This window comes from Pristis pectinata, chromosome 28 (genome assembly GCF_009764475.1).
Source record: "Pristis pectinata isolate sPriPec2 chromosome 28, sPriPec2.1.pri, whole genome shotgun sequence".
In the NCBI taxonomy this organism is placed as follows: Eukaryota; Metazoa; Chordata; class Chondrichthyes; order Rhinopristiformes; family Pristidae; genus Pristis; species Pristis pectinata.
This window is the reverse complement of record NC_067432.1, coordinates 23,808,469-23,832,446: the sequence shown is the minus strand read 5'-3', so window position 1 is coordinate 23,832,446 and position 23,978 is coordinate 23,808,469. Positions and strand designations below refer to the sequence as shown.

Sequence of the window (23,978 nt, the reverse complement as noted above, 5' to 3'; positions counted from 1 at the left end):
ATTGATTCATGGAATGAGCCTAATAAAAAGGTTGTTGCTCAGCTACCCTGAAGACACCTCTCCCAATTTAGGTGCAAGCATCCCAAAGTTTGTGAGGAAGACTTTGCAGAATCACAGAGTGGGGAAATTCTTTAGCAACAAACAATCTGCTGGAGGAACTCAGCAGGTCGAGCAGCATCTGTGGGAGGAAAGGAATTGTCAATGTTTTGGGTCGAAATCCTGCATCAGGACTCCTTTTCCTTTCCTCCCCTCTCCCTCCCCCAACAGATACTGGTTGACCCACTGATTTCCTCCAGCAGATTGTTTGAAGATTCCAGCACCTGAAGTCTCTCGTGTCTCTGAATCCAGAGCTGAGGTCAAAGACAGGTAGCCTTATTTTTGCCTACATAATTGGATTGCAAAACACCGTGTTCTTGAGTATTATGTGATCCAATTTCAATAAGAAGTAAAATCGGAACAAAAATCTGGTCTTAATAATCAAGTTCCGATTTCCATAGCTCCATGGGTTATGCAAGAGGACCTTGGACGTGCACACTGGTGTGTGAGGAAGTGCAATACATATCGGGAAATCACTTCTAGGATTTTTGTTCTTGCAGGAACGGTGTCTATCATTGGAAGCCTGCTTCTGCAGGAGGGGCCTGAGGCTTACTTCTGCATGACTTAAAGGGATGTTCCACAAGTGGATCCCTGCCTGGCACTTGGAAACCAACTCGACGAGGTCCCCTTTAAATTATTTACTTGCCAGCTCTACATCTAGTCCCCCATTACCCACAATGATTTAGAGGGATTGGGTGGCACAGTAGTGTAGCGGTTAGTGTAACGCTATTACAGCGCTCGTGACCCGGGTTCAATTCCCACCGCTGTCTGTAAGGAGTTTGTACGTTCTCCCTGTGTCTGCGTGGGTTTCCTCCGGGTGCTCCAGTTTCCTCCCACATTCCAAAGACATACAGGTTAGGAGCTGCGGGCATGCTATGTTGGCGCCAGAAGAGTGGCGAAACTTGCGAGCTGCCCCCCAGCACATTCTCAGTAACGCAAAAAGACGTATTTCACTGTGTGTTTTGATGTACGTGACTAATAAATATCGATTGGAATATCAAATATCAATTGGAATATCAAATGCAGGCAAGTGGGATTCATTTTGATAGGCATCTTGGTCCCCACTCTCTGACCTTGCAAAGTCCTTCTCACAAACTTCAGGATGCTTGCACCCAAATTGGGAGAGCTGCCTTCAGGCTAGTTGAGCAACAACCTTTTTATTCCGTGCTGTATATTTCCATGAATCTATGAATTCTCCTTCCACACGACTGACCCCATCTGGGCTCATAAACCTTTCCCGACCCAACTCCTCCCAACCTCTCAATCAGCAATCAAGCTTCTCCAGTTTATCAGTCAATAGTCCTGATTGCATCCGCTACCCCCCACCAGTCAAATGCAGACTGTCAGCCTTTGCCTTGAACCTCTCTTCCGATCCACAATCCTCACCCCCATCTTGGGTATCACTGCAGGATCAGATTTCCTTCTCATGCTCTGTGCTGGTGGACTGTGTGAAGGAAAGGCCTTATTCTACATAATGTGAATTCAGCGGTAACCTTGGTCCTCAAGCACTATTGAATTTCCAGGTGATGGGCCCATAACCACAGTGGTCATTGGACCACCATGCAGCCACTGTTTAACACGTCTCTGCAGGTGCTGAGAAAAGCTAGCCCACTATGTTTTGTTGTTGAGCAAACTAGTGGGCCTAAAGGTAGACAAGTCCCCTGGTCCTGATGGGATACACCTCAGAGTAGTGAAAGAAATTGTGGAAGTTATAGTAGAGACGTTTGTGATAATTTACCAAAATTCTCTGGGCTCTGGGCAGGTCCCAACGGATGGGAAGACAGTGAATGTCACACCACTGTTTAACAAAGGATGTAGGCAAAAGGCAGGTAACTATAGACCAGTTAACGTCTGTGGTTGGGAAAATGCTTGAAGCTATCATTAAGGAAGAAATAGCGAGGCATCTGGATAGAAATGGTTCCATCAGGCAGACGCAACATGGATTCAGGAAGGGCAGGTCCTGTTTGACAAACTTACTGGAGCTCTTTGAGGATATAATGAGTGCAGTGGATAGAGGGGAACAGGTGGATGTTGTATACTTGTATTTCTAGAAGGCGTTCGATCAGGTGCCGCAGAAAAGACTTATCCATAAGATAAGGATGCATGGAGTTGGGGGTAATGTATTAGCATGGATAGAGGATTGGTTAACCAATAGAAAGCAGAGAGTTGGGATAAATGGGTGTTTCTCTGGTTGGCAATCAGTGGTGAGCGGGGTGCTGCAGGGGTTGGTGCTGGGCTCGCAACTGTTCACGGTATACATTAACGATTTGGAAGAGGGGACCGAGTGTATGGTATCTAAGTTTGCTGATGACACTAAATTGAGTGGAAAAGCAAATTGTGCAAAGGATGTGGAGAGTCTGGAGAGAGATATAGATAGGTTAAGTGAGTGGGCAAGGGTCTGGCAGATGGAGTACAATGTTGGTAAATGTGAGGTCATCCACTTTGGAAGGAAAAATAGAAGATCAGATTATTATTTAAATGGTGAAAGATTGCAGCATGCTGTTGTGCAGAGGGACTTGGGAGTGCTTGTGCATGAATCACAAAAGGTTGGTTTGCAGGTGCAACAGGTTATCAAGAAGACAAATGGAATGCTAGCCTTCATTGCTGGAGGGATTGAATTTAAGAGCAGGGAGGTTATGCTGCAAAGGTACAGGGTACTGGTGAGTTTGCATCTGGGGTACTGGTGAGTTTGCACCTGGAGTACTGCATGCAGTTCTGGTCTCCTTACTTGAGGAACCCCGTACTGGCTTTGGAGGCGGTTCACCAGGTTGATTCCAGAGACGAGGGGGTTAGCCTATGAAGAGAGATTGAGTCGCCTGGGACTATACTCACTGGAATTCAGAAGAATGAGGGGGATCTTATAGAAACATGTAAAATTATGAAAGGGATAGATAAGATAGAGGCAGGAAGGTTGTTTCCACTGGTAGGTGAGACTAGAACCAGGGGACATAGCCTCAAGATTCACAGAAATAGATTTAGGATGGAGATGAGAAGAAACTGCTTTTCTTAGAGAGTAGTGAATCTGTGGAATTCTCTGCCCAGGGAAGCAGTAGAGGCTACCTCATTAAATATATTTAAGACACAGTTAGATAGATTCTTGCATAGTAGGGGAATTAAGGGTTATGGGGTAAAGGCAGGTAGGTGAAGCTGAGTCCATGGCCAGATCAGCCATGATCTTATTGAATGGCGGAGCAGGCTCGATGGGCCAGATGGCTGACTCTTGCTCTTATTTCTTACGTTGTGGTGGTTTGATGCTACCTGAGTGGTTTGGTAAGTTTACCAGAAAGCAGCTGAGTATCAGCTGCACTTCTGTGAGTCTTGAAGTCGCATACAGCAAGACCAAGATGGTTGTTAGTCAATCAGATGTATTTTATAATAGTTTCATAATCACCTTTACATAAATCTTTAAATCCAGATTATTCAAATTACTGGATTTAATTTCTTGACTGCTATGGTAAGTTTTAAATTGGTAAATTGGTAAACTGTTAAATTGGTAAATTGGTTTATTATTGTGACATGTACCGAGGTAACAGTGAAACACTTTGTTTTGCATGCCATCCATATAGATCATTTCATCACATCAGTGCATTGAGGTAGTACAAGCGAAACAATAAAAGAATACAGAATAAAGTGTTACAGAGTAAGTGCATTGCAGGCAGACAATAATGTGCAAGGACATACCTAGGTAGATTGTGAGGTCAAGAGTCTATCTTATCGTACTAGGGAACCGTTCAATAGTCTTATAACAGTGGGGTGGAAGCTGTCCTTGAGCCTGGTGGTACGTGCTTTCAGGCTTTTATATCTTCTGCATAATGGGAGGGGGAAGAAGAGAGAGTGTTCAGGGTGGGTGGGGTCTTTGATTATGCTGACTGCTTTACTGAGGCAGTGAGAAGTGTAGACAGAGTCCATGGAGGGGAGGCTAGTTTCTGTGATGTGCTGAGCTGTGTCCGCAACCCTCTGTAGTTTCTGGTGGTCTCGGGCAGAGCCATTTCCATACTAAGCTGTGATGCATTCAGATAGAATGCTTTCTATGGTGCATTGATAAAAGGGGACATGCTAAATTTCTTTAACCTCCTGAGGAAGTAGAGGCACTGGTGAGATTTCTTGGCTGTGGTGTCTACGTGATTGGAACAGGACAGGCTATTGGTGATGTTCACTCCTAGGAACTTGAAGCTCTCGACCCTCTTGATCTCAGCACCGTTGATGTTGGAGCATGTGCACCACCCCCCTTCCTGAAGTCAATGACCAGCTCTTTTGTTTTGCTGACATTGAGGGAAAGTTTGTTGTCATGACACCATCCCACTAGGCTTGCTATCTCCTTCCTGTACTCCGAATCATCATTATTTGAGATTTGGCCCACTACGGTGGTATCATCTGCAAACTTGTAGATGGAGTTAGAGCAGGATCTGGCCACACAGTCGTGAGTGTTTCGGGAGTAGAGTAGGGGGCTGAGGATACAGTGGGGCACCAGTGTTGAGGATAATTGTTGTGAAGGTGTTGCTGCCTATCCTCACTGATTGCGGTCTGTTGGTCAGGAAGTCAAGGATCCAGTTGCAAAGGGAGGTGTTGAGTCCCAGGCCTCGGAGTTTGGAGATAGGTTTGCTTGGAATTATCATGCCTTGGTCCTACATTAGTAATTCAGTAAGATAACCATTATGTTTTAGTTGCCAGCTCTGAATGACAGTCACTCAGTTTTGAAAATTTTCCGGCAATGGCATTATGTGGAGGGACAGGCTTGGGAACAGAAGAAAGCAGGTTAATGGAAGGTTTCCTGTTAGCCATCGTGGAAGAGCTCCATCGTTATCCATCAAGAGGAAGTATAAAGTGAAGATTGGAACACAACAGAACGAATGCAAAAAGGAAAGGAATTCTTCCAAAGAAACCAAGAAACTACTAAATGCCATCCCATTGCTCTCTTTTCATTGAATTTTTTTCTTCCAATCATCAAAGTTTCATTTCCTACTTTGCTTTCTTTGTGCCTTGGTGGCTGTGGTTGGAAGGCTCATTCCGGGCTCATTATGGGAAGTTCACAAATAAACCTTATCTTGCACAGTCTCTTCTGCTTTTTATCCTCTCCCATCCAGGGTTCACCTGCTCCTGTCCAACAGTACACCCTCAGGCAGAAAAGAGGTCTCTGAATCACTGCATCAATGTTCTCTCAGTCTGCTAACCCACTGTGCTAAAACCAGTCAAGACGGCCTCTTATCTTAATTGACAATCCTGCCCAGAGATGCCACTGATAGTGGAAGACAGAAATAAAAGTTCCACTGTTACTGTTAGACAGACACTTAAACAGGCAAGGCATAGAAGAATATAGTCCTAATGCTGGCATATGAATAAGTGTAGATGGGTAAAAAGGTTGGCAGGGACATGGTGGGCTGAAGTGCCTGTTTCTGGGCTGTATGAATCTATGGCTCTGTTGTATACCTCAGACTCTACAACAAAATTAAGCAAATAATAAATGTTACCTAATCAACTCCAAACTAAGTAACAGTGGAAGCAAAAGGTAATAAATTCCTATATTTCAGAAATTTCTTTCAAAGTTAACAGATGAAGTACCTGGGTGATCTTCAGCACTGATTAAGTAGTAATGGGGCCTTTGCACCAAATAACATTGCTGCGCAAGTGTGGATATAATCATGAAACTGAAAAGCAACCCATTGTAAAGCTACTGTATGGGTTGATGTGGTTTGAGTAAAATGAGCAATGACTGAAATGAGGTAAGATGTTGAAATCTAGCAAGCTGTGTGACACTGCCTTCAGCTATGAAATGAAAACTTAGCAGCTCTCTATTGAGCCTGTGAGGTATGTGGCTGGCTTGAGTTATTTATTATAATCACTAAAGAATATAGAGTTATACACATGGATGAAGGTCATTTAGCCCATTGTGCTTGCATTGGTCTTTAAGTAAGCTCCTCAATTGGTCCCATTCCCATGCTCTTTACTAACATCCCTTTAAGTGTTTCCTTTCTAAGTATTTATCCTATTTCCTTCTGTGGGTTGTTCCTGAATCTGCTCTTAAGCCGGTGCAGTCCATGTCACAACAACTCAAGCTTCGATTAATTGTATTAATTTTTCTTTGTTTTTGATGGTTTATTGGTGATAATGAAACCACAAGAAACTATGGCTTAAGGATCTGAACACCTAAATCTTTGCCTTTCAATCTGGAATCTTGGAAATCCCAAGGCTTTGAATGTTCTGGTTAAGGAAATGAAAGAAGGGCATGTAAATAGAACCATTCTCATCCCTGGGGTGTCCCGCAGCTCCTTACAGCCAATGAAGTATTTTTGAGGTGGAGTCACTTTTCTAATAGGGAAATGGTGACAGAAGTTAATGCAGTGCAAGGTCCTACAATGGCAATAGCCTTCCCAATTGCCTGGAAATTCAATTTCACAGCATTGTATGATTGCAATTGGATTTTGTTTCCTCCCCTTCCCTTCCCATCTCCACCAAAGAATGAAGCGCAGTAATGGCCACAGTAGATCCCAGAACTGCACCCTGACATTTCCAGAGGCGAGTTGTCCTTTTCATTCTGTCACAATTTCCTCTTTGAGGCACGAGCGATGATGCATTCCTTTTGGAGCATTGAGTGGGAACTTGGTCTGGCTTGGACACTGCCGAGATAATGTGATCTTCCCAGTGGAGCACAGGTGGGAAAGCCTGCCAAGTAATTCAATAACTTCATCCTCTTGGCCCTTCTCTTCAGCACTACACTGACCTAACCATCATCCCCTGATCTGATGCTCTCCGATCCCCCAAGTCCATGTCTGTCATTCCCCGATTGAAGTTTAAGGCCTGACACCCCTTCTCTCTCAGCATTAAAAACTCTGCCCACTACTCCCATTCAAATAATATTGCCAGCATAGTACCAGCATCCCTGTCACCCACTTATCGCAATGTCAGTACCCCATTCCCATCACTTTCCCCCACTCCCCGCCAAGTTATCTGTGGGCTAGGCTCTGATGCTGTACAGTTCTGGGTCAGTTGTGCTCATGTCCCTGGGGTTCCGAGGTCTTCTGGTGCCTCCCCCTCCCCACTCCCCAAGATGGCAGGCAGTGCCTTGGTTTAACTTTACATTCCAAAAGCCAACAGTGCAGCACTCCTTCAGAAGGTCATGGGTGTGTTAGCCCCAGCTTAACACACAGACCTCTGGTTGGGGCTTAAATTCACTGCCTCCTGACTAGGATGTGAAAGTGCCACCAGTAAATCTTAAGATTGGATGATGCATTATGACTTTCAGTGTCCAACATAATGGACAACTCAGAAATGTTTTATTATCGGGCTTGAAGAAATTGCTCAGTCTTAAAATTACCAACTGAATGATTTATATCAGTAACCTACTCGGTAAGATGATAGTCTTAACATCGATGTCGTCATTCAGTTGCTAAGGAGAAGAGACAGGCATATAGTCAACTGCACCTTTGAAATGATGGTTTCCTGTTTGTTTCACAGGAAGTGAAAAACCTGCAGTCAGAAGAAAATAAGACAGTTTCCATTTCCTCAGATGCCTTCACCCAAATATTTGCTCAAGACCAAACTCAACATTTACTTTTATGTAATACCTATCACCGTGACCTAAGAGGAACAAATCAAGGTATGTTTCATTTGCAATTGCAAGGGCGTTGGACTAGAGGGGTCTGAGGATGTACAGTGAATATTGTTAATGCTTACGTTTTAAATTAGTACATGCTTAGGAGAGGTGAAAAAATGACATGACCTTAGTGAGAACATAGCAATTTACAGGAAACATAAAAGACTTAACACATTTAAGCCTTATACCAACTGCTAAAGGCTTGTGGTAAAAATAAGTGATAAATGACGCGCTATGCCTCAATTTCCAAATTTGAAAGATTTTTTGGAGAACATTGTATTGTGAATTTTATATTACAAAGTCCGACCAAGACCCAAACATGCATACTGCATATTTCAAAAAAGTTAAATACGAAAGAATTTTAAACTGCTTTGCTTTGACTTTCTCAACAGGAAGTGTTTTTCTTAGTCTCCTGAGCGGAAAGGCAGTCACAATACTTCTTGTGGTTGTCTCTGACATACTGAATGCAAATAAACTCCCACCCTCACTCTGCCCGTGCATCGATTTTGCAAACCAACAGTAGCCAAATGCAAAGCGATGATGAATTAGCATGGAGACCAGTTTTGTTGGGCATAGCGTTAGCAAATGTGCAATGTTTTCTTTTAGAGTGTTATTATTAATTGATTGCTTTGCAATGCAGTGAACTGCTCAGCGTCTGCAAGGCCGTTGCTGAGAAGACAAGCATGTTTGGATCTTTGCTGCAAGGGTGAGAAACAGGAAATCTCTGTTGGAACGACTGAGGCTGCAGAAAACCTCCAAAAGAAAGCTGTTTCGACAGTGATGGAAGACTCCGTGGGTAAGGAAGTGGCAGCAAAGCATTGGGCTACCGTAGAGTCACAGGAACTTTCCACTCAGTCAGAACTCCCACAGCTGACTGGAAATCAAGAGGTGACTGCAAGCAAACATATCAATGGACATTCTGATGCAGATGCTTCTGTTGACAACTTCAACTTAAATGCCACTGTTCACAAACATGAAGTTAAAAGGGAGATATTATCTTCGCCCGAGGATTTGGAAGGGGTTGCATCCCTAGAAGACCATAGACTGGTTCTAACTGTCGGAGTGATGGATGGAAAGGTATCGGAACTCTCATCTTGTGTTCACACTTCTCAGCTAAACGGTCCCAGTTATGGTAAAATGGAGACATCGTCAATTGAAAACCTTGCAATGCAGCCAAAAGAAAAAGCCTTTGGAACTGAGACCAACAAGAACTGGGCAACTTCAAGGTCCACAAATGACTTACAGCTGAAGCCAGACGGTGATGGGTCACTAATTAGGAAGCTCGATGAAAAGACAACTGTGAAGAAAGGACCTCCTGTAGCTCCCAAGCCAGTGTGGTCCCAACAAAGCCTGAAAGCTTCAAAGAACAGGATGCAGGCCAATGACGCTGCCCAGGAAAGCAATAACGAGAGGGGCCTTGTCTCAACTGGGAAGTTCACTCCACGAGTCAAATCCATAAAAGACAAGATCTATTCTTTTGAAACTTTCTCCAGTTCGGATATTCCAGACAAAGGAAACAAAAACAACACCCATTCACTGCCAACCTTGGGTAAAGCCCTGGAAAGAACAGTCTCAGCCCCAAGTTGTGAACAAGATTCAAAAGTAAAGCCAATATCTCCAGGTACTTTGAAGCAGCCTCCTGAGAATGGGAACGTATCTCAGACACTGGTTAACGAACTGGCACCAGGAGCCCAAGCTACCAAGATTCCCTCTGGTCCAAGGAGAAGTTATAGTGCGAGTAGTGAATCATCCACCTCTCTGCCCGGTTCTCCACTGACACCATCCCAGCCGGTGAAATCACCTGGGCTACGAACTAGAAGCTTTCCTCTGGCCGCCAGTACCACATATGAACCTTGTGAAGTAAAAGCTTTGAGAGAAGGACAACTCTCAGCCAGCAGTGACAAGATACATACCTTCAGCAACCAGCTGTCACATGCCCTGATGAAAAGTATACTTGCCTTTCCCATGTCACCGGTATCTTTGTGTGGCAGCCCTTGGAACACACAGCCTTCCACTCCAACCACTGAGGACCTGTCTTTGGCCGAGAGGTCACCATTGTCTTCGCCAACAGTGAACAATCAGTTGGAGAAAGGCTTCTCTCTCAGGTAGGATGAGATACAATGTTCATTCTTTGGCATAAAGTGAAAGTTGCCTTCTGCTGGCACAGCACTGTGACATCCACGGGTCATTGGCCGTGAGTGGCAGTGAGCTGACGTACATACCTGATGTTCTCTTCTTCTCTGAGACTAATCAGGAAATCACTTTACCACAGCCTGCATCTCTCTCTGCCCACTGTGCAGCACAATGAAACCTGTCATGGTTTACTTTTACAAATTGCATATTGTGATTGTAATATAAATATACAACTGCATACATAACGACATAGTCATTGAAGAATGTATTTTAGTCCTCTTTACTTTCAAAACATTGATTGCAATCTCAGTTCTCAGTCTGTGATCATGTAATCCAAGCTGACATTCTGGTGTTGCATTTAAGGAGTTTGATAACAACAAAAGTGTCATTCTTTAAATTTAATGCAAAAGGGATGCCATGCTTTTGTAGCTCAGGCCGATAGCTAAGACCAGATTTGGGGGAGGTTGCATTATTAGAACAGAGTCTTTTTGGACAGAAGAGTGAGTTGGAGTGGGGCGTGTGCTATAGCACTAAAAGTGACTCTTGCCCCTGTCTAATGACATTCTGCTCTGGAGGTGCAATGTTGCTGCATTTTCCCTTTACTATTCCTTAACCAAAGGCAGAGACCTCCCCCTGTATCTTTGGCCAGCTCTCTAGAAAAGAATTCTCTGAATTGCCTCCTTGATATCTTGGTGCCAATGTTATACTGATGGCTATTTCCCCTCAGGAAATAACTGTGTCTCCCCTGTTGAAATATTTCAGAATGTTACAGACTGGGTCACCACCCACCACCACCCCTGGCCTTTTCCTTGCACCAGAATAGAGATATAGGCTGTTCATCCTTCCCTGACTGACAGAACCACACAATTCCGGGATCATCCTTGCCCTTAGTTTTACAACTTTTAATGTGGCATGCAGAACTTCGCACATTGCTCGAGTGTGGTCTAGACAAAGTTTGCAAATACTTCAACATAACATCTCTACTCTTCAATTTTATCCCCGTGGAAATCAAACTGATCACCTGCTTTGCTTTCTTTTATTGACTTATTAACCTGTTTTCATTTTTAATTATGTGTATTTGTACTCTGGAACCCTTCAATCTTTTAATCCTTTTAAATTTGAATTTTTCTGATGATGTGTGACCTTATTTTACTTGCCAAGATGTTGTAAGTGAAAATGAATGAAGTTATACAGCACACGTTTATGGCGAATGAATTAACTTTGTAAAGTAGTGGCAGTTGTGGTTGAGTGAAATGTTGTGGTCGATTTTCACACCACAAAGTATCACACGTATAAAAGTCATACTGCGCTAGGTGACACATTTTAAAGTATTGGTTAGGGGATAAATGAGGAGAGAGCAGATGTCGAGGCCAAGAATGGATCAACCATGATCTTATTGAATGGTAGAACAAGCTTGAAAAACCACTGAACACATCCCTGCTCCTAATTCTAATGTTCTCAGATATTGACCAGAGCATCATTAGAACACTCTTGCTTTCTTTGAATAGTGCCATGGCATCTTTTATACCCAATGGAAAGGATAAATCAGGCTTTGGTTTGACATCTCATTCAAAAGTTTTCTTTTATTAAAGTACCAGAATGTCAACTGAGATTATGTGCTCAACTGTGTGTGTGTGTGTGTGTGTGTGTGTGTGTGTGTGACCTGAATCCACATCCTTCCGGCTCATTTGCGAGAGCCACTGTAGGCTGGCACTGAAAGTGTGTGTGTGTGTGTGTGTGTGTGTGTGTGTGTGTGTGTGTGTGTGTGTGTGTGTGTGTGTGTGTGTGTGTGTGTGTGTGTGTGTGACCTGAATCCACATCCTTCCGGCTCATTTGCGAGAGCCACTGTAGGCTGGCACTGAAATAAACGGCATTTCCACATTTGAAAAGTTGCTCATCATATGCTTACACAATAGGGTGGCCACTCAATATAAGTGAAGCCTGTGTGTTTAATGAAGTTTGCACACACATGGTTCACAGGCCAAGAATGTCACTGTGCTAATAACACTGTTCACCTGTCATATATCACGGACCAGAAAACTCCCACTTACTTAGGAAGTTTATAACATGCATGCGTTGGTCCTCAACAGGACTTGTATTGGGACTTATTATCAATGAATCAGATCAATGGTAGCAAGTTATTGATGCATGAAACCTGTAAAACGGATAAATTAGTGCCATTTGCGACCTGCAATATGAATGAATTAATGTTCAAGGAACCTGTAATATCACTAAGTTAATGCTGTGATATGGGTGACCGGTACTGTGTGGACTCTGTAATCTGAATAGTTTTAAGAACAGTTGGTTTTATTTACAGACAAAAATATGAGTTATTGGTCTTCAGCTTAAATACAAAACCTTTAAGTTGCATTTGTATGAGAAGCACAAGAAGTGAACAAATATTCTGTCAAGTAATTCATTTAACTTGTGCCCTAGACCTTACTATTTCTTAGCTTCAGTTATAAGTGTGCACCTTCCTGATGGGCCCGATCACTCTATGGTAATCCCCTTCCTCTTCGATGAATTGAATATTAATGTCATCTTTGTTTTGAGGTTTTGTTTACTTGCTATTTCATGTGAGAGGTTGCGTCAATTTTACGGACCCACAAACTTTCTTGGGAATAAGAGTGTATATTCTGTTCTAGTCTTGCAGAGTTGAGAGTCTGCACTATTAATTTGGCAGATGAAAACCAGAAGGAAGATGATAGAAAAGAAGATGGTAAAAAGGAACGCAGCTCATCGTTATCTTCCTGTGTCTCTGCACAGTCAGTCATGTCCTTGATTCCTGCAGAAGAGCTGGAGAAACTGATAGCAGAAGTAAAGTCTCTGGATGAGGAAACTTTAAAGGTTAGAACATGAATGGATGGCATGAAGTTAACACCGACAATAGGAGACTGTCACTTTAAGAATAAATATTAACGGGCTCTTAGCAACATATATGTGGGATCTATCAATTCATGATCTGGAGGCTCCACAACTGAAGTGCTATACAAATCAGTGACAGCTTTTGTTAATAATATTGTTTTGATTGGAGTGAAATTCATCTGCATATCTGTCACCATTTCCCTCCCTCCTCAGCAACAGGGTTACAGGGTTTCACCTGGTTACAGGCTCCATGTTAAAACTAATGGATGTGCCGATTTATATTCTTTTTTATGGGTATTATGGTGACTTGCTGGGAAATAGGAGCACAAATCACAGAGCAGCCCAAGAATGTCGCTGACGTATCTCCAGTCTGTGGCTAAGGCTCCACATTTGCAGCAGGGTCACAAACATACTGTTAGAATGATTTCCCAAATGGCCTTGTGGTTTCTAATATGTATTGTGAACTCTCATTATTTTTACAGGCAAATAATTTTGTTTTAACTACTCTAGGGACAAAATGGTAAGGCGTGGGAGAAAGAATGATCACATTCCGCACAGAATTTGTCCATTCTGCCTTCACTTCTGTAATTTCAAAGCACTTGCTGATTGACCCAAATCGTGCCCTTTCACCATTCTCCGCTATGCTGTCAGCTGTGAGAATGCAGGAAATCAGCCTTTCCTTTATCAAACAGGAACATATGAAATCCACAAACTTAAATCATACTTATGTGGAGCACTGATTCGCTGCTGATCTTACCGTTAGTGAGGCTCAGGGTCTGGTGTGGAACCTTCCAATAATTAGCCCAAAGTGTTTTGATTGGTTGTCAAATTTCATTTGAACAAAATTACTTTTAACTTAGTTGTTTTCCAGCAAAAGGAAATGGTAGGTGGTGTCAAATTATGAGCAGGGGGAGAGAAAAGTGCCTATTTTACTTTTCAAGATGTAGCAAATGAACTGAATGAAGTTATACGGCAGACATTTACAGCCAATGAATTATCTTTGTAACATAATAGTTGTTATGGTCAACTTTCTGGACACGTTTCAGACAATGAGACAGGTCACGGCCTCTGAATGATACATTCCCTACCTCATCGACACATATCTTATTCCTGAGGTAAAGGCTTTGTGTTTCCCTGTCCGAACAAACTCCTCACTGGATAGATGCATCCCCTCCCGTACAGACACTTCCCCATGTCCTATACCTTGTGGGATGAGCTTACTAACTCTACAGCTGCCTCCCATCAATCTATCGCTGCCTACATTCTACTGATGTTTTCCAATCATCCTATAAATGTTTCCATTCACTTCATGGACACCTTCCCTAACCCAACAGGCCCCTTCTCACCACTTGGACCCCTTTTCTGTGCAGCATCCTGCCCATTCCTTTTAAAAGATTAAGATTAAAGATTAAGATCTTTTATTAGTCACATGCACATCGAAACACACAGTGAAATGCATCTTTTGCGTAGAGAGTTCTGGCGGCAGCCTGCAAGTGTTGCCACCCTTCCGGCGCCAACATAGCATGCCCACAACTTCCTAACCCGTACATCTTTGGAATGTGGGAGGAAACAGGTGCACCCAGAGGAAACCCACGCAGACACGGGGAGAACGTACAAGCTCCTTACAGGACAGTGGCTGGAATTGAACCCAGGTCGTGGGTGCTGTAATAGCGTTATGCTAACCGCTACACTACTGTGCCTGCCCCTGCACATACCCACCACTATTCAGATGATTAGTTTGCAGACATACCCTTGAAGCCAAAGATGCTTCCGTCTTCCTATCGGCTCTTTCCTCTATTTGCTTTCCCCTTCCCCTATAGGTGTCCCCTTCACGCTGCAGAGAGCTCTACAGATGTTTTCCTTCAGGCTAAAGACCTAGGCCTCACTATACATCTGCTGCCTTATTCTACGTAAGACTTTCCCTCACCTTATGGACACCCTGCTGATCTGACCCACACCTCCTCTCACCTTTCAGACACTTCCCGCCCAGCCTATATAACAGCTCCCCTCACACTACAAGCCCTCTCTGTGCACCCACCGATGATGCCCTGTCCTCCTTCAAGTGCCTCCCCTCTCCATTGAGATGCTTTTTGCTTCCCCCTTCGCTGTAGCCCTCAGACTAAAGATGCTCATCTCCCTGCAAAGATGCTCCATTCATCCCACAAGCTCTCTTCTCCACACTTGCAGAAACCTCCTTACAGATGCTACCTGCACTGTGTAATGAATTGACCTGTACGATCGGTATGCAAGACAAGTTTTTCACTGTACCTCGGTACAAGTGACAATAATAAACCAATACCAATACAGACACTTGCTGTTTATCCAGTAAACTCCACCCTGGTCCTACAAATTCACCCCCACACTATTCAGAAACTTACCTTACAGATGCCTCTTCTCGGCCTACACTCTGCTCAACCTACAAGTTAAATCAAGTTTATTGTCATGTGCACAAGTATGGTGAGGTACAGGTACAATGAAAAACTTGCTTGCAGCAGCATCACAGGCACGTTGGTACAAATAACACGCAGAAAATAAATTATACATAAGTTACACAGGACAGAGAAGAGAATAAAAAACTGTGCAAAAACAAGACATTAGTGCAAAAACAAACAAGTCCATGGTAGTGCAAGAGGTGGTCGGTAATGTTCCTGATAGGCATCATTGAATGAACTGATACCTCCCCTTGCCTGGCAGACCCGTTCCCCTTACACTAAAGAGGTCTCCCTCAGCTGTCCCCCCTCCATCTACAGGCACATCCTATAGAAGGCTTTTGAGTACATGAGTGGAGATATCTTGCTCCTGTAATATAGGGCCTTGATGTGAGTGTATCTGCAGTAATGTGTACAGATCTGGTCTCTCTACCTCAGCATGGGCTGTTTGTAGCAGTGGGAGTGTAGCGAAGGTTCAGTAGATTAATTCCCGGGATTACTGCGGGAAAGATTAAGCAGAATGGGGGGAACTGGAGTCTGTAATCTCAAATTTAGAAAACTGGGAAGTTATCTTGTCGAAACGTACAAAATTCTTACAGGACTGGACAAGGTAGATGAGAGAGAATGTTTTCCTGAGCTTGGAAGTCTAGAACCAGAGGTCATAATTCCAAAATAAGGGGTTGGCCAGTCAGGACAGGGAATGAGATGAAATTTCTTCACCTGTGGGGTAGGGAATCTTTTGAAATCTCTACCAACAGGGCTATGGAGGGTCAGACACTGAATGTATTCAAGACAGGGACAGATAAATTTTTGAGGGAATCAAGTGAAGTGGGGGGAAATGCAGGAAAATAGCAGCGAGGTACAAGATTGGCCATGATCTTGTAGAATGGCAGAACAGCACAAGGGGCCAAATGGCCTCCTCCTGCTTCTATTTATGTTCTTCCTTCCATCTACAAATGCTCGCCCCACCTTGCAGACACCACCATGATCCCGCAGACATCTCCCCACCGTTCAATGCTTTCCGTTCAGTACAGATGCCCCTCTCAACTGAAACACACTCGGTATCTTCTTCCATACCCTGCAGATGGCCTTCATATGCTAGGGATGTTCTCCCACTCCACAGATGCAGCTTTAGACTGAGATGTCTCACTTCATTCTGTAAACTCTTTCCACCCTGTTTACAGATGTTCTCTCCTCACACTCCAGACGCACCCTTGGTACAAGCGATGCCTCCCCTCACTGCTCAAGGATGTTTTGAAAGATAAGCTTTCCACCTACCCTTCAGAGGCACCCCTCAAACTAAAGGTGCTTGTCCCATTCTACAAGTCGGCAGGTCAAGTGGGGTTTATTTTCACGTGCATAAGTACAGTGAGGTACAGTACAATGGAAAAACTTGCTTGCAGCAGCATCACAGGCACGTAGGTATGGACAACACACAGAATATAAATTATACAAGACAGTAAAGAAAAAGACTGTGCAAAGCAAGACATTAGTGCAAAAGAAAATGCAATCGGAGGCAAGTCCATGGTAGTCAAGTCAAGTTGAGTTGAATTTATTGTCATATGCGCAAGTACGGTGAGGTATAGGTACAGTGAAAAACTTGTTTGCAGCAGCATCACAAGTGCATAGATTCAGACAACACCAGAATATAAATTATACATAAATAATGCAAAACAAGACATTAGTGCAAAAGAAAAAACACGATCAGAAACAGGTCCGTAGTGTTCCGTTGCTGAGGTAGGGTTAGGGTTGTGCAGGTCAGTTCAAGCACCTGATGGTTGGAGGGAAGTAGCTGTTCCTGAACCTGGTGGTGTGGGACTTCAGGCTTCTGTGCCTCCTGCCCGACGGTAGCGGCGGGAAGAGTTCTTGCTCACTTCACAGACTCTTCCTCCTTAATTCCACTACTCCCCTGACCTTACCAACACTCCACATATGGACACCTTCCCCTCACTCTGCTCTGCCCACTCATGGGCAAATCCACTAACCTTGCCAAGATAATCTTTGCTGACTACATGCAGACTAAAATCTTCATTAAATTTATCCTCACTTTGCAGCAATTAGATGACATCCACGTCGTGGTCCTGCACAAAGAAGAAGGCTCTGGTTTAGGATTCAGCATAGGTGGAGGTGTGGACTGTGAAAATAAAGTGACAACTGTGAGTATCACCAGTAAAGAAGAGGCTTTTCTGTGGTGAGACACTCTCCACGATGGATTGTTCAGACAGATCAGACATTGAGAATTATATCTTGGAACCTTCCACCTAGCAGGGTACATTGTTTGACTGTTCAATTAATCTAGGCTGGTGGGTTGCAACACTTGGATTGAGGGTTGGACTCCTGGCACTGGTCTCCTGATGCCTGGCATTGGGATACAGGGTGGCTTCATGTACTACATGTCTATATTTGTAATGATATGAGGTAGCGACACTTGTGGAAAGTTCATGGACTGGAATAAGACAAGTTTGTAGAAGCAGGGTTCAACATTGACAGGAGGCAGAGCATCTAGACCCTAATCAGCTAGTTTCTACTTTCCTCCAACAACAGGTTCACAGAGTGTTTCCCAATGGACTGGCCAACCAGGAAGGAACAATTCAAAAAGGGGATGAGATTTTGTCAATCAATGGGCAGTCACTGAAAGGTGCAACTCACACTGAGGGTCTGGCTATCTTGCGCCAAGCTCGACTGCCGAGGCAAGCGGTAATTGTGGTACACAAGGCCAAGGAAAGTGAAAGCAAGCTCAGCACTTCAACAGAATCCTCAACAACCGAGAACCCTGCTGGCTCAGGTAGAGATAATTTAATAAGAAATTTTCTTTTTCAAACAAACTTGAATGCATCTCTACAAATCACCCTGGACAAGTAAAAGCCACATATTTTCCTTACCATGCTGTTTAGGCAATGAGAGTCTACGAATGGTATTATAAGATGCTGCCAGGAAGACCTATCCATCTCAAATATAATTGGTTTGGTCAAATACAAGTTCTTTGCACAGATAGAAGCGATACAAACAATCTAGAGTACAGATATTCCTCAATTTATGAAAGATGTGTTGCTGAAAAATGTTGTTAATTGAGATTTTGTAAAATGAAAAGACTGGGTGAAATGCATTATGGGTATTCTGGTAGAGCAAATTCCTTCGTGAAGGGAGGGGCATGCTGTTCGTTGTGCTGGACATTCATACATAGTGTTTGTGGGTGGAAGAGTACCTGTACCTCTAGCAACAACCATCAACATCTCACTAACCTTCTCAGTGACCGAGTTGTGAGCAGTCATACATTTTTGTATGTTCTCCTTTAAGTCATGTATCTAGGCAAGGATAACTGACAGATTGAATGAGAATCTATCGAGTAGACTTACTAACCAGGCATTGTTATTATTTACAACAGAAGATAAACTGAGCACTTTCACCGTGACACTTGAAAAGAACACCACAGGAGTTGGCTTCAGCTTGGAAGGGGGAAAGGGCTCTATTCATGGGGATAAACCGCTGATTATCAACAGGATTTTTAAAGGTAAGCAGACTGACTGGCTAAAGAGCAGAGTGTTTCCAAATTAGGATACATTATACAAATAATCTAGGGAAAGATGTATGGTGAGTGCAGAAAGATTGGAACAGGTGACTTTGGAGCTTCAGTGGGAAATATTAGTAAAGCCCATTTTGGGTTGCATAACCAAAGGGTTGGACAGGTGGCATCTGATCACCCAAAATTGGGCCTTATTTTCAAATTTAGCTATGCAGTTGGCAACCCCTGTGCCTTCTGAGGTAGTGTGCTTTGGGTAAGTCCAGAGAATATAAGATGGTCGGAGGTGTGGGGGGGGTTTGGTGGGGCAGGGCAGATGTTGGCTCAAGTGGTTCTTTTGTCAGCAGATTCCCTGCCTGGCGCCAAACTTGGATCAGACTTCCTTTACTGTGTTTTATTTGGATGCTAAGCATTATGCTCAGAAATTGGCACTTCTTGCGACTATTTTTCATCAAGAAGAACCTAACTCTTTCCACAATTTACAAATCTTTCCAGCACTGGATTTCCTTGCCTTTTGTCTCTGGGTCTGTTGTTGATTAATACAGAATCAATCTCTGATAACTAATCAATAACTTGTTAGTATAATGTTAGCAGGAGGCCAGTGAGATTGGCTGTGCTATACTGTAGATGCTAGTAAAAACTCATCTCCTAATGTCTACCTGCGAGCTTTGTCTACAATACATAAAATGTACAAAAATTCCCAGGTCAATTTCTCAAGACTTGCACATGGAACACAGTGTTCACACATCATGTGGACAGAAATACTCATGAAATTAGTGGAATGCACTGCCGGCAGAGGTTGTGGGGGCAGATACATTAGGGACATTTAAGGGACTCTTAGATAGACACATGAATGATAGAAAAGTAGGAGGCTATGTGGGAGGGAAGGGTTAGATAGATCTCAGAGCAGGATAAAATGTTGGCACAACATTGTGGACCGAAGGGCCTGTACTGTGCTGTAGTGTTCTATGAAATTGTACACAGCTAGCCCACAAGTACACCTCACTGCTGAGCAAAAGTCAGGGTGGTATGATCAGGCTATCCTCAGTCCTCAACTAACCAAGAGCATCCTTCTGGGTGGTATTGTACAGTCAGTGTGTGAATTACTTTGTATCTGTGGGCAGATTTTTAATGAATGGTAACAAACACACACCTTACAAAGTGCTAGTGATTTCTAATAGCAGTAATAATTGATGTCATTCCCTCCACACTAATCAGGGACTGGGAATACAAATGAAGCTTCATGTCGTCACCCACCTGGCAGCCATACTCTAGCCAGGAGAATAGTGTATTTTACAAGAAGGTGAGTTGCAAGGAGAGAGGGAAGCATGTTAATGCAGGAGGACAGAATAGTTATATTTACATTTTTTAAAAACAACACAAAGCGTTCCATCAATAATGGAGTATTTTTGAGGCACAGTCACTGTTGTAAATAGAGGAGACCACCCTAACTTGCTAATGGTAATCTAGGTCCTATTTACACTGAGAGTGCAGATTCCACAATACCAGCCTCTATGCAATGTGTTGGACTGTCCTTGCTACTCCCTTGGTCTCTGATGGTTCCTTCAGTTGCTCCCAGAGTTTGCCATCTGTGCATCCAATCCCAATCTCACCTGTTTCTGTTGCAGACCCCGTGAAGCAAACCAATGTCATGAAGTTATGCTTTTCAAAGTGTTTGTATAGTTTCTTTTCCTGCTTCCCCAAAGAAACGAGGCCGTCTGCTGATTTTTCCAAATTATCACAATCAATAAAAGTATTCACTTCTCTGCAACTTTCTGTTATCCACAACCCAGCTACTTTAAAAAAAATTAATCCTCCTCTTCTGTTTGGAAGACTGGTCTTTGAATAGGCCATTCTCTGACAGAACTCCCCATGGTGAACCTCACCAACTGCTTCCTGGGGTGACACTATTTGGAACTACACAGACAATATGACTTCCCTCAGGCTCTGTTTACTTGAATGAGAACAGGCTGCATGTGTGTGTGCGTGCCTGTGCTGCAAACATTTGTGGCTTGCTGATCTTAATGCTACTGGTGGAGTAGTTCCTCAAAACTCCAGCGTTTTACATCACATTTTTAAGCATTTAACAAAGATAATTGTCTTAATTTTTTTTCCCCCTTTTCTCCTTCACAGGAGGAGCAGTTGAACAGAACAACATCATCCAGCCTGGAGACGAACTACTACAACTAAACTCCACCATCCTCCAAGGTCTTAGCCGCTTTGAGGCTTGGAACGTCATCAAATCCCTGCCAGATGGCCCCTGCACAGCAGTAATCAGGAGGAAAGGAGCCATTCCTATCACAGCCAAAGGCACAGAGATATCACAAGATGCTGAACAAAGCCGCTAATAATCAACCATGGACCTACTAAATTTACAGCAATGCCATCTTTCACATAATTCAGTTAAACTAGAACATGGACCATATTGTAATGCCCATTGGGATGCCCTGTGACAGAAGGAGGTAGTTAACCTTTTAATTGGCTTTTCCTTTTCTCTCTCTCTCTCAAGCAATTTTATTCATCAGTAGCAAGCAATACAGCAACATATTGTTCCAAATAATTCAATCACAAATAAAAACAGAAAATGCTGGTAAACACTGAGCAGGTCAGGCAGTATCTGTGTAAAGAGAAAACAGGTAATATTTTGAACTGATGACCTGAACTTAAATAAACTCCCTGCCAACTTTGTTGCATTATTTCAAACTTGATTGCTCTATGCAGTAGTGAAATAAGCTTTTGACCAAGTATCAAGTCCATCACAGGGGCTGCCCATATCTGCATCAGCCCATAAACTGTTGGAAACTTCATGGTTTTCATCTCACATTGTACCAGCTTCTTAAAGTCCTTGCTCTCTACTGCCCTAGTATCACCAGTGACTTATCATCAGTGATCTCAATTCACATGTTATCTGCCCTACCTTAATCTCTTCTTTTGTACAAACTCTCAACCTATGTTCACAGCCACTCCCTTCACCTTGCCATTTTACAAGCCATGGCCTCATTTCAGCTAAACCACATCTCTTGTAACCTAACTCAGTCAGTTCCTGAAGATTTTCTTTGTTCAATCTAAAGATCTGCTCAACAACAACCACACTTCCATCTTTGCTACCCTAATGCCTAGTGAAACTGTTACTGCCTCAGCATGACCATACAAAACCTGACTGCTTCCACTGATGGCCCTCATCTCTGCTGGCCCAAGTCTACAGGATGCAGATTTGAACAGGTATGGTGTCCTGACCATTCACCCCCAATTACTGGACCACCACAGGCCTTCCCCTGATCTGCAGACGTGCTTACAGTCCAGGATCAATCTGTGTTGCGATATTAACTGCACCCTTGCTCTGTCGTTGTAACCTTCCCTCTATTGCAAAGCATATTCTTACATCTCATCAAACTCTGGGCCAATGGCCTGCTTTATCTCTAAGATGGAGTTCATTTAGTCTGCTGCTTTCCTCTTCCCCAATCTACCAGCCACTCTCATCCCAATCTTAGCCTTGTTTCTGTATCACCCTCAGACTCTCTCCAAACTCATCTGGTCCTATTCCTTTAGCCTTATTCCCAGTAAAGTACTGATCAGCTAATCTCCCTTCCTGGCCTTCATGTTAAATGATTCTCTTAATTATGCTTTCCTGTGCAAATATGCCAGCAACCTTTCACTCAATGATTCTCTTAATTATGCTTTCCTATGCAAATATGCCAGCAACCTTTCACTCAAAGAAAAGCTTGTAAGCAACTTTGCAAAGTATCACTTAACCCCCCCCCCCCATCCAAAGTAGTTGAATGCTTTGCATCCTCCAAACTACTGTCATCTTTCCAAAAACTCCTTGTTTGAATCCCTCCAATCAAGCTCTCTTCTGAACAACATGATAAATGGAGACTGGAAGTTGGAGCCAACTACACAGTGGCTGAAGAATTAGCTATCTGTGTGGTGTTAAACAGCAATCTCCGACCCATTCTACTATACTGTGACATGCCCAACTGGGAAAAATATACTGGAATTGAAACAGAAAATAATGGGAACAGACAACACCATCAAAAAATAAAAGGTTCCTTGTCGATCTGAACCTTTCCTGTTAGCTAGCCTATGCTTTACAGAGGTAACCTGACTAGCTATGTATTCCATCATCTTTGCTTTTGCACCTCATTGTTTAGAGCTTTGATACATTAAAGATTGTGACTGCCATTAATGTTATTCATAAAATGGTGGGCTCTGTATTTGAATCGTTTCTGCAGTTTTCATGTAATCTTGCTCAGGGTAGTGCATTGTAGCTGTTCCTTCAGCAGTACTGTGATCTTAAAAGTGGTTCACAGTTTGATTTCTGTGGAGAACTGATCTTCCAAATGCACAAATAAAGACATCGGCTCTGTGGCAGAAGTCTGGAATTAATAGAGTTAAAGCTGTGGAACCAATACTGGATAAAAATTTAACATAGAAACAATGTCATACATTTATACAGCACCTTATACAACCCGAGGACATTCTAAAGCAGTTTACAACCAACTAAATGCTTTCAAATGTTTAACCACTGCTGCAATATAGGAAACACAGCAGCTGCTTTGTATTTGAGTCCACTTAGACCAAAATGTGGCTGTAAATGCTGGCCATGGGATCTTTTACAGTAAACTAATAGAGCAGATGGAATCTCTATTTAATGCAACATTCAAAACACAGCACCACCTCACTATTAAAATGGAATGACAGCCTAGATTATGTGCTCAATTCTCAAGTGAGACGAGCCTTCTGGCTCAGAGCTACAAGTGTTACTGCTGAGCCAAGGTTGCTTCTTGACTAATGCAAGTTCTTTCTTAAACACAAGTAGCACTTTTACCACATGAACCTTATGAAGGTTGTAGTCTATTAGCTCAGTGAAATTCAAGCAAATAAAGACTTGTTATTTGGATGACAAAAAGAAAGAAAAATGCAAAATCCATAAAACTCTACAGGGTTGAAAGGAAATTTATAAACAGTGCCTCAGTCATGCAAAGGAAAAAGTATCTTTTGCCATCTACTCTCAGTTTAGATCCACAGAAGAGCCAGTACACCACAGATATTGCAAGACTGAAGTATTTCAATCTTTGCCAAACATGAAAATGAAATTTCACTCTACATGTGACTGAAAAACGAGTGTGACACTGCTCCAGGGTCTTATTATTCACTGATATAATGCATCAGTGTAAAAACCTGTTATAGTAAACAAACTTAATGCCCTCTACTGTCCAAAATACAGAAATTCTGATTGATCCAAATGACCATTCAACCTACAAATTCTATCGCCCATTTCTCAGTCCAAGTTGGAGTCTCCAGTATCGACTCTAGGATGCTGTGTCAGGTGACACCTGACTCA

At 43.0% G+C, this 23,978-nt stretch overlaps 1 protein-coding gene across 1 annotated transcript in view; it reads left to right on the top strand.

The window, feature by feature from the left end:
• The window catches only part of il16 (interleukin 16), an 81,867-nt gene extending 60,876 nt beyond the window's left edge, over nt 1-20,991 (top strand). Inside the window, exons 13-19 of the mRNA XM_052040665.1 lie at nt 7,549-7,690; nt 8,328-9,792; nt 12,466-12,667; nt 17,169-17,270; nt 17,659-17,899; nt 18,500-18,625; nt 20,768-20,991. Coding sequence (XP_051896625.1) covers nt 7,549-7,690; nt 8,328-9,792; nt 12,466-12,667; nt 17,169-17,270; nt 17,659-17,899; nt 18,500-18,625; nt 20,768-20,982 — 2,493 coding nt within the window. The 3' untranslated portion in view covers nt 20,983-20,991. The remainder of the gene's footprint in view (nt 1-7,548; nt 7,691-8,327; nt 9,793-12,465; nt 12,668-17,168; nt 17,271-17,658; nt 17,900-18,499; nt 18,626-20,767) is intronic.
• Nucleotides 20,992-23,978: the final 2,987 nt, after the last annotated feature.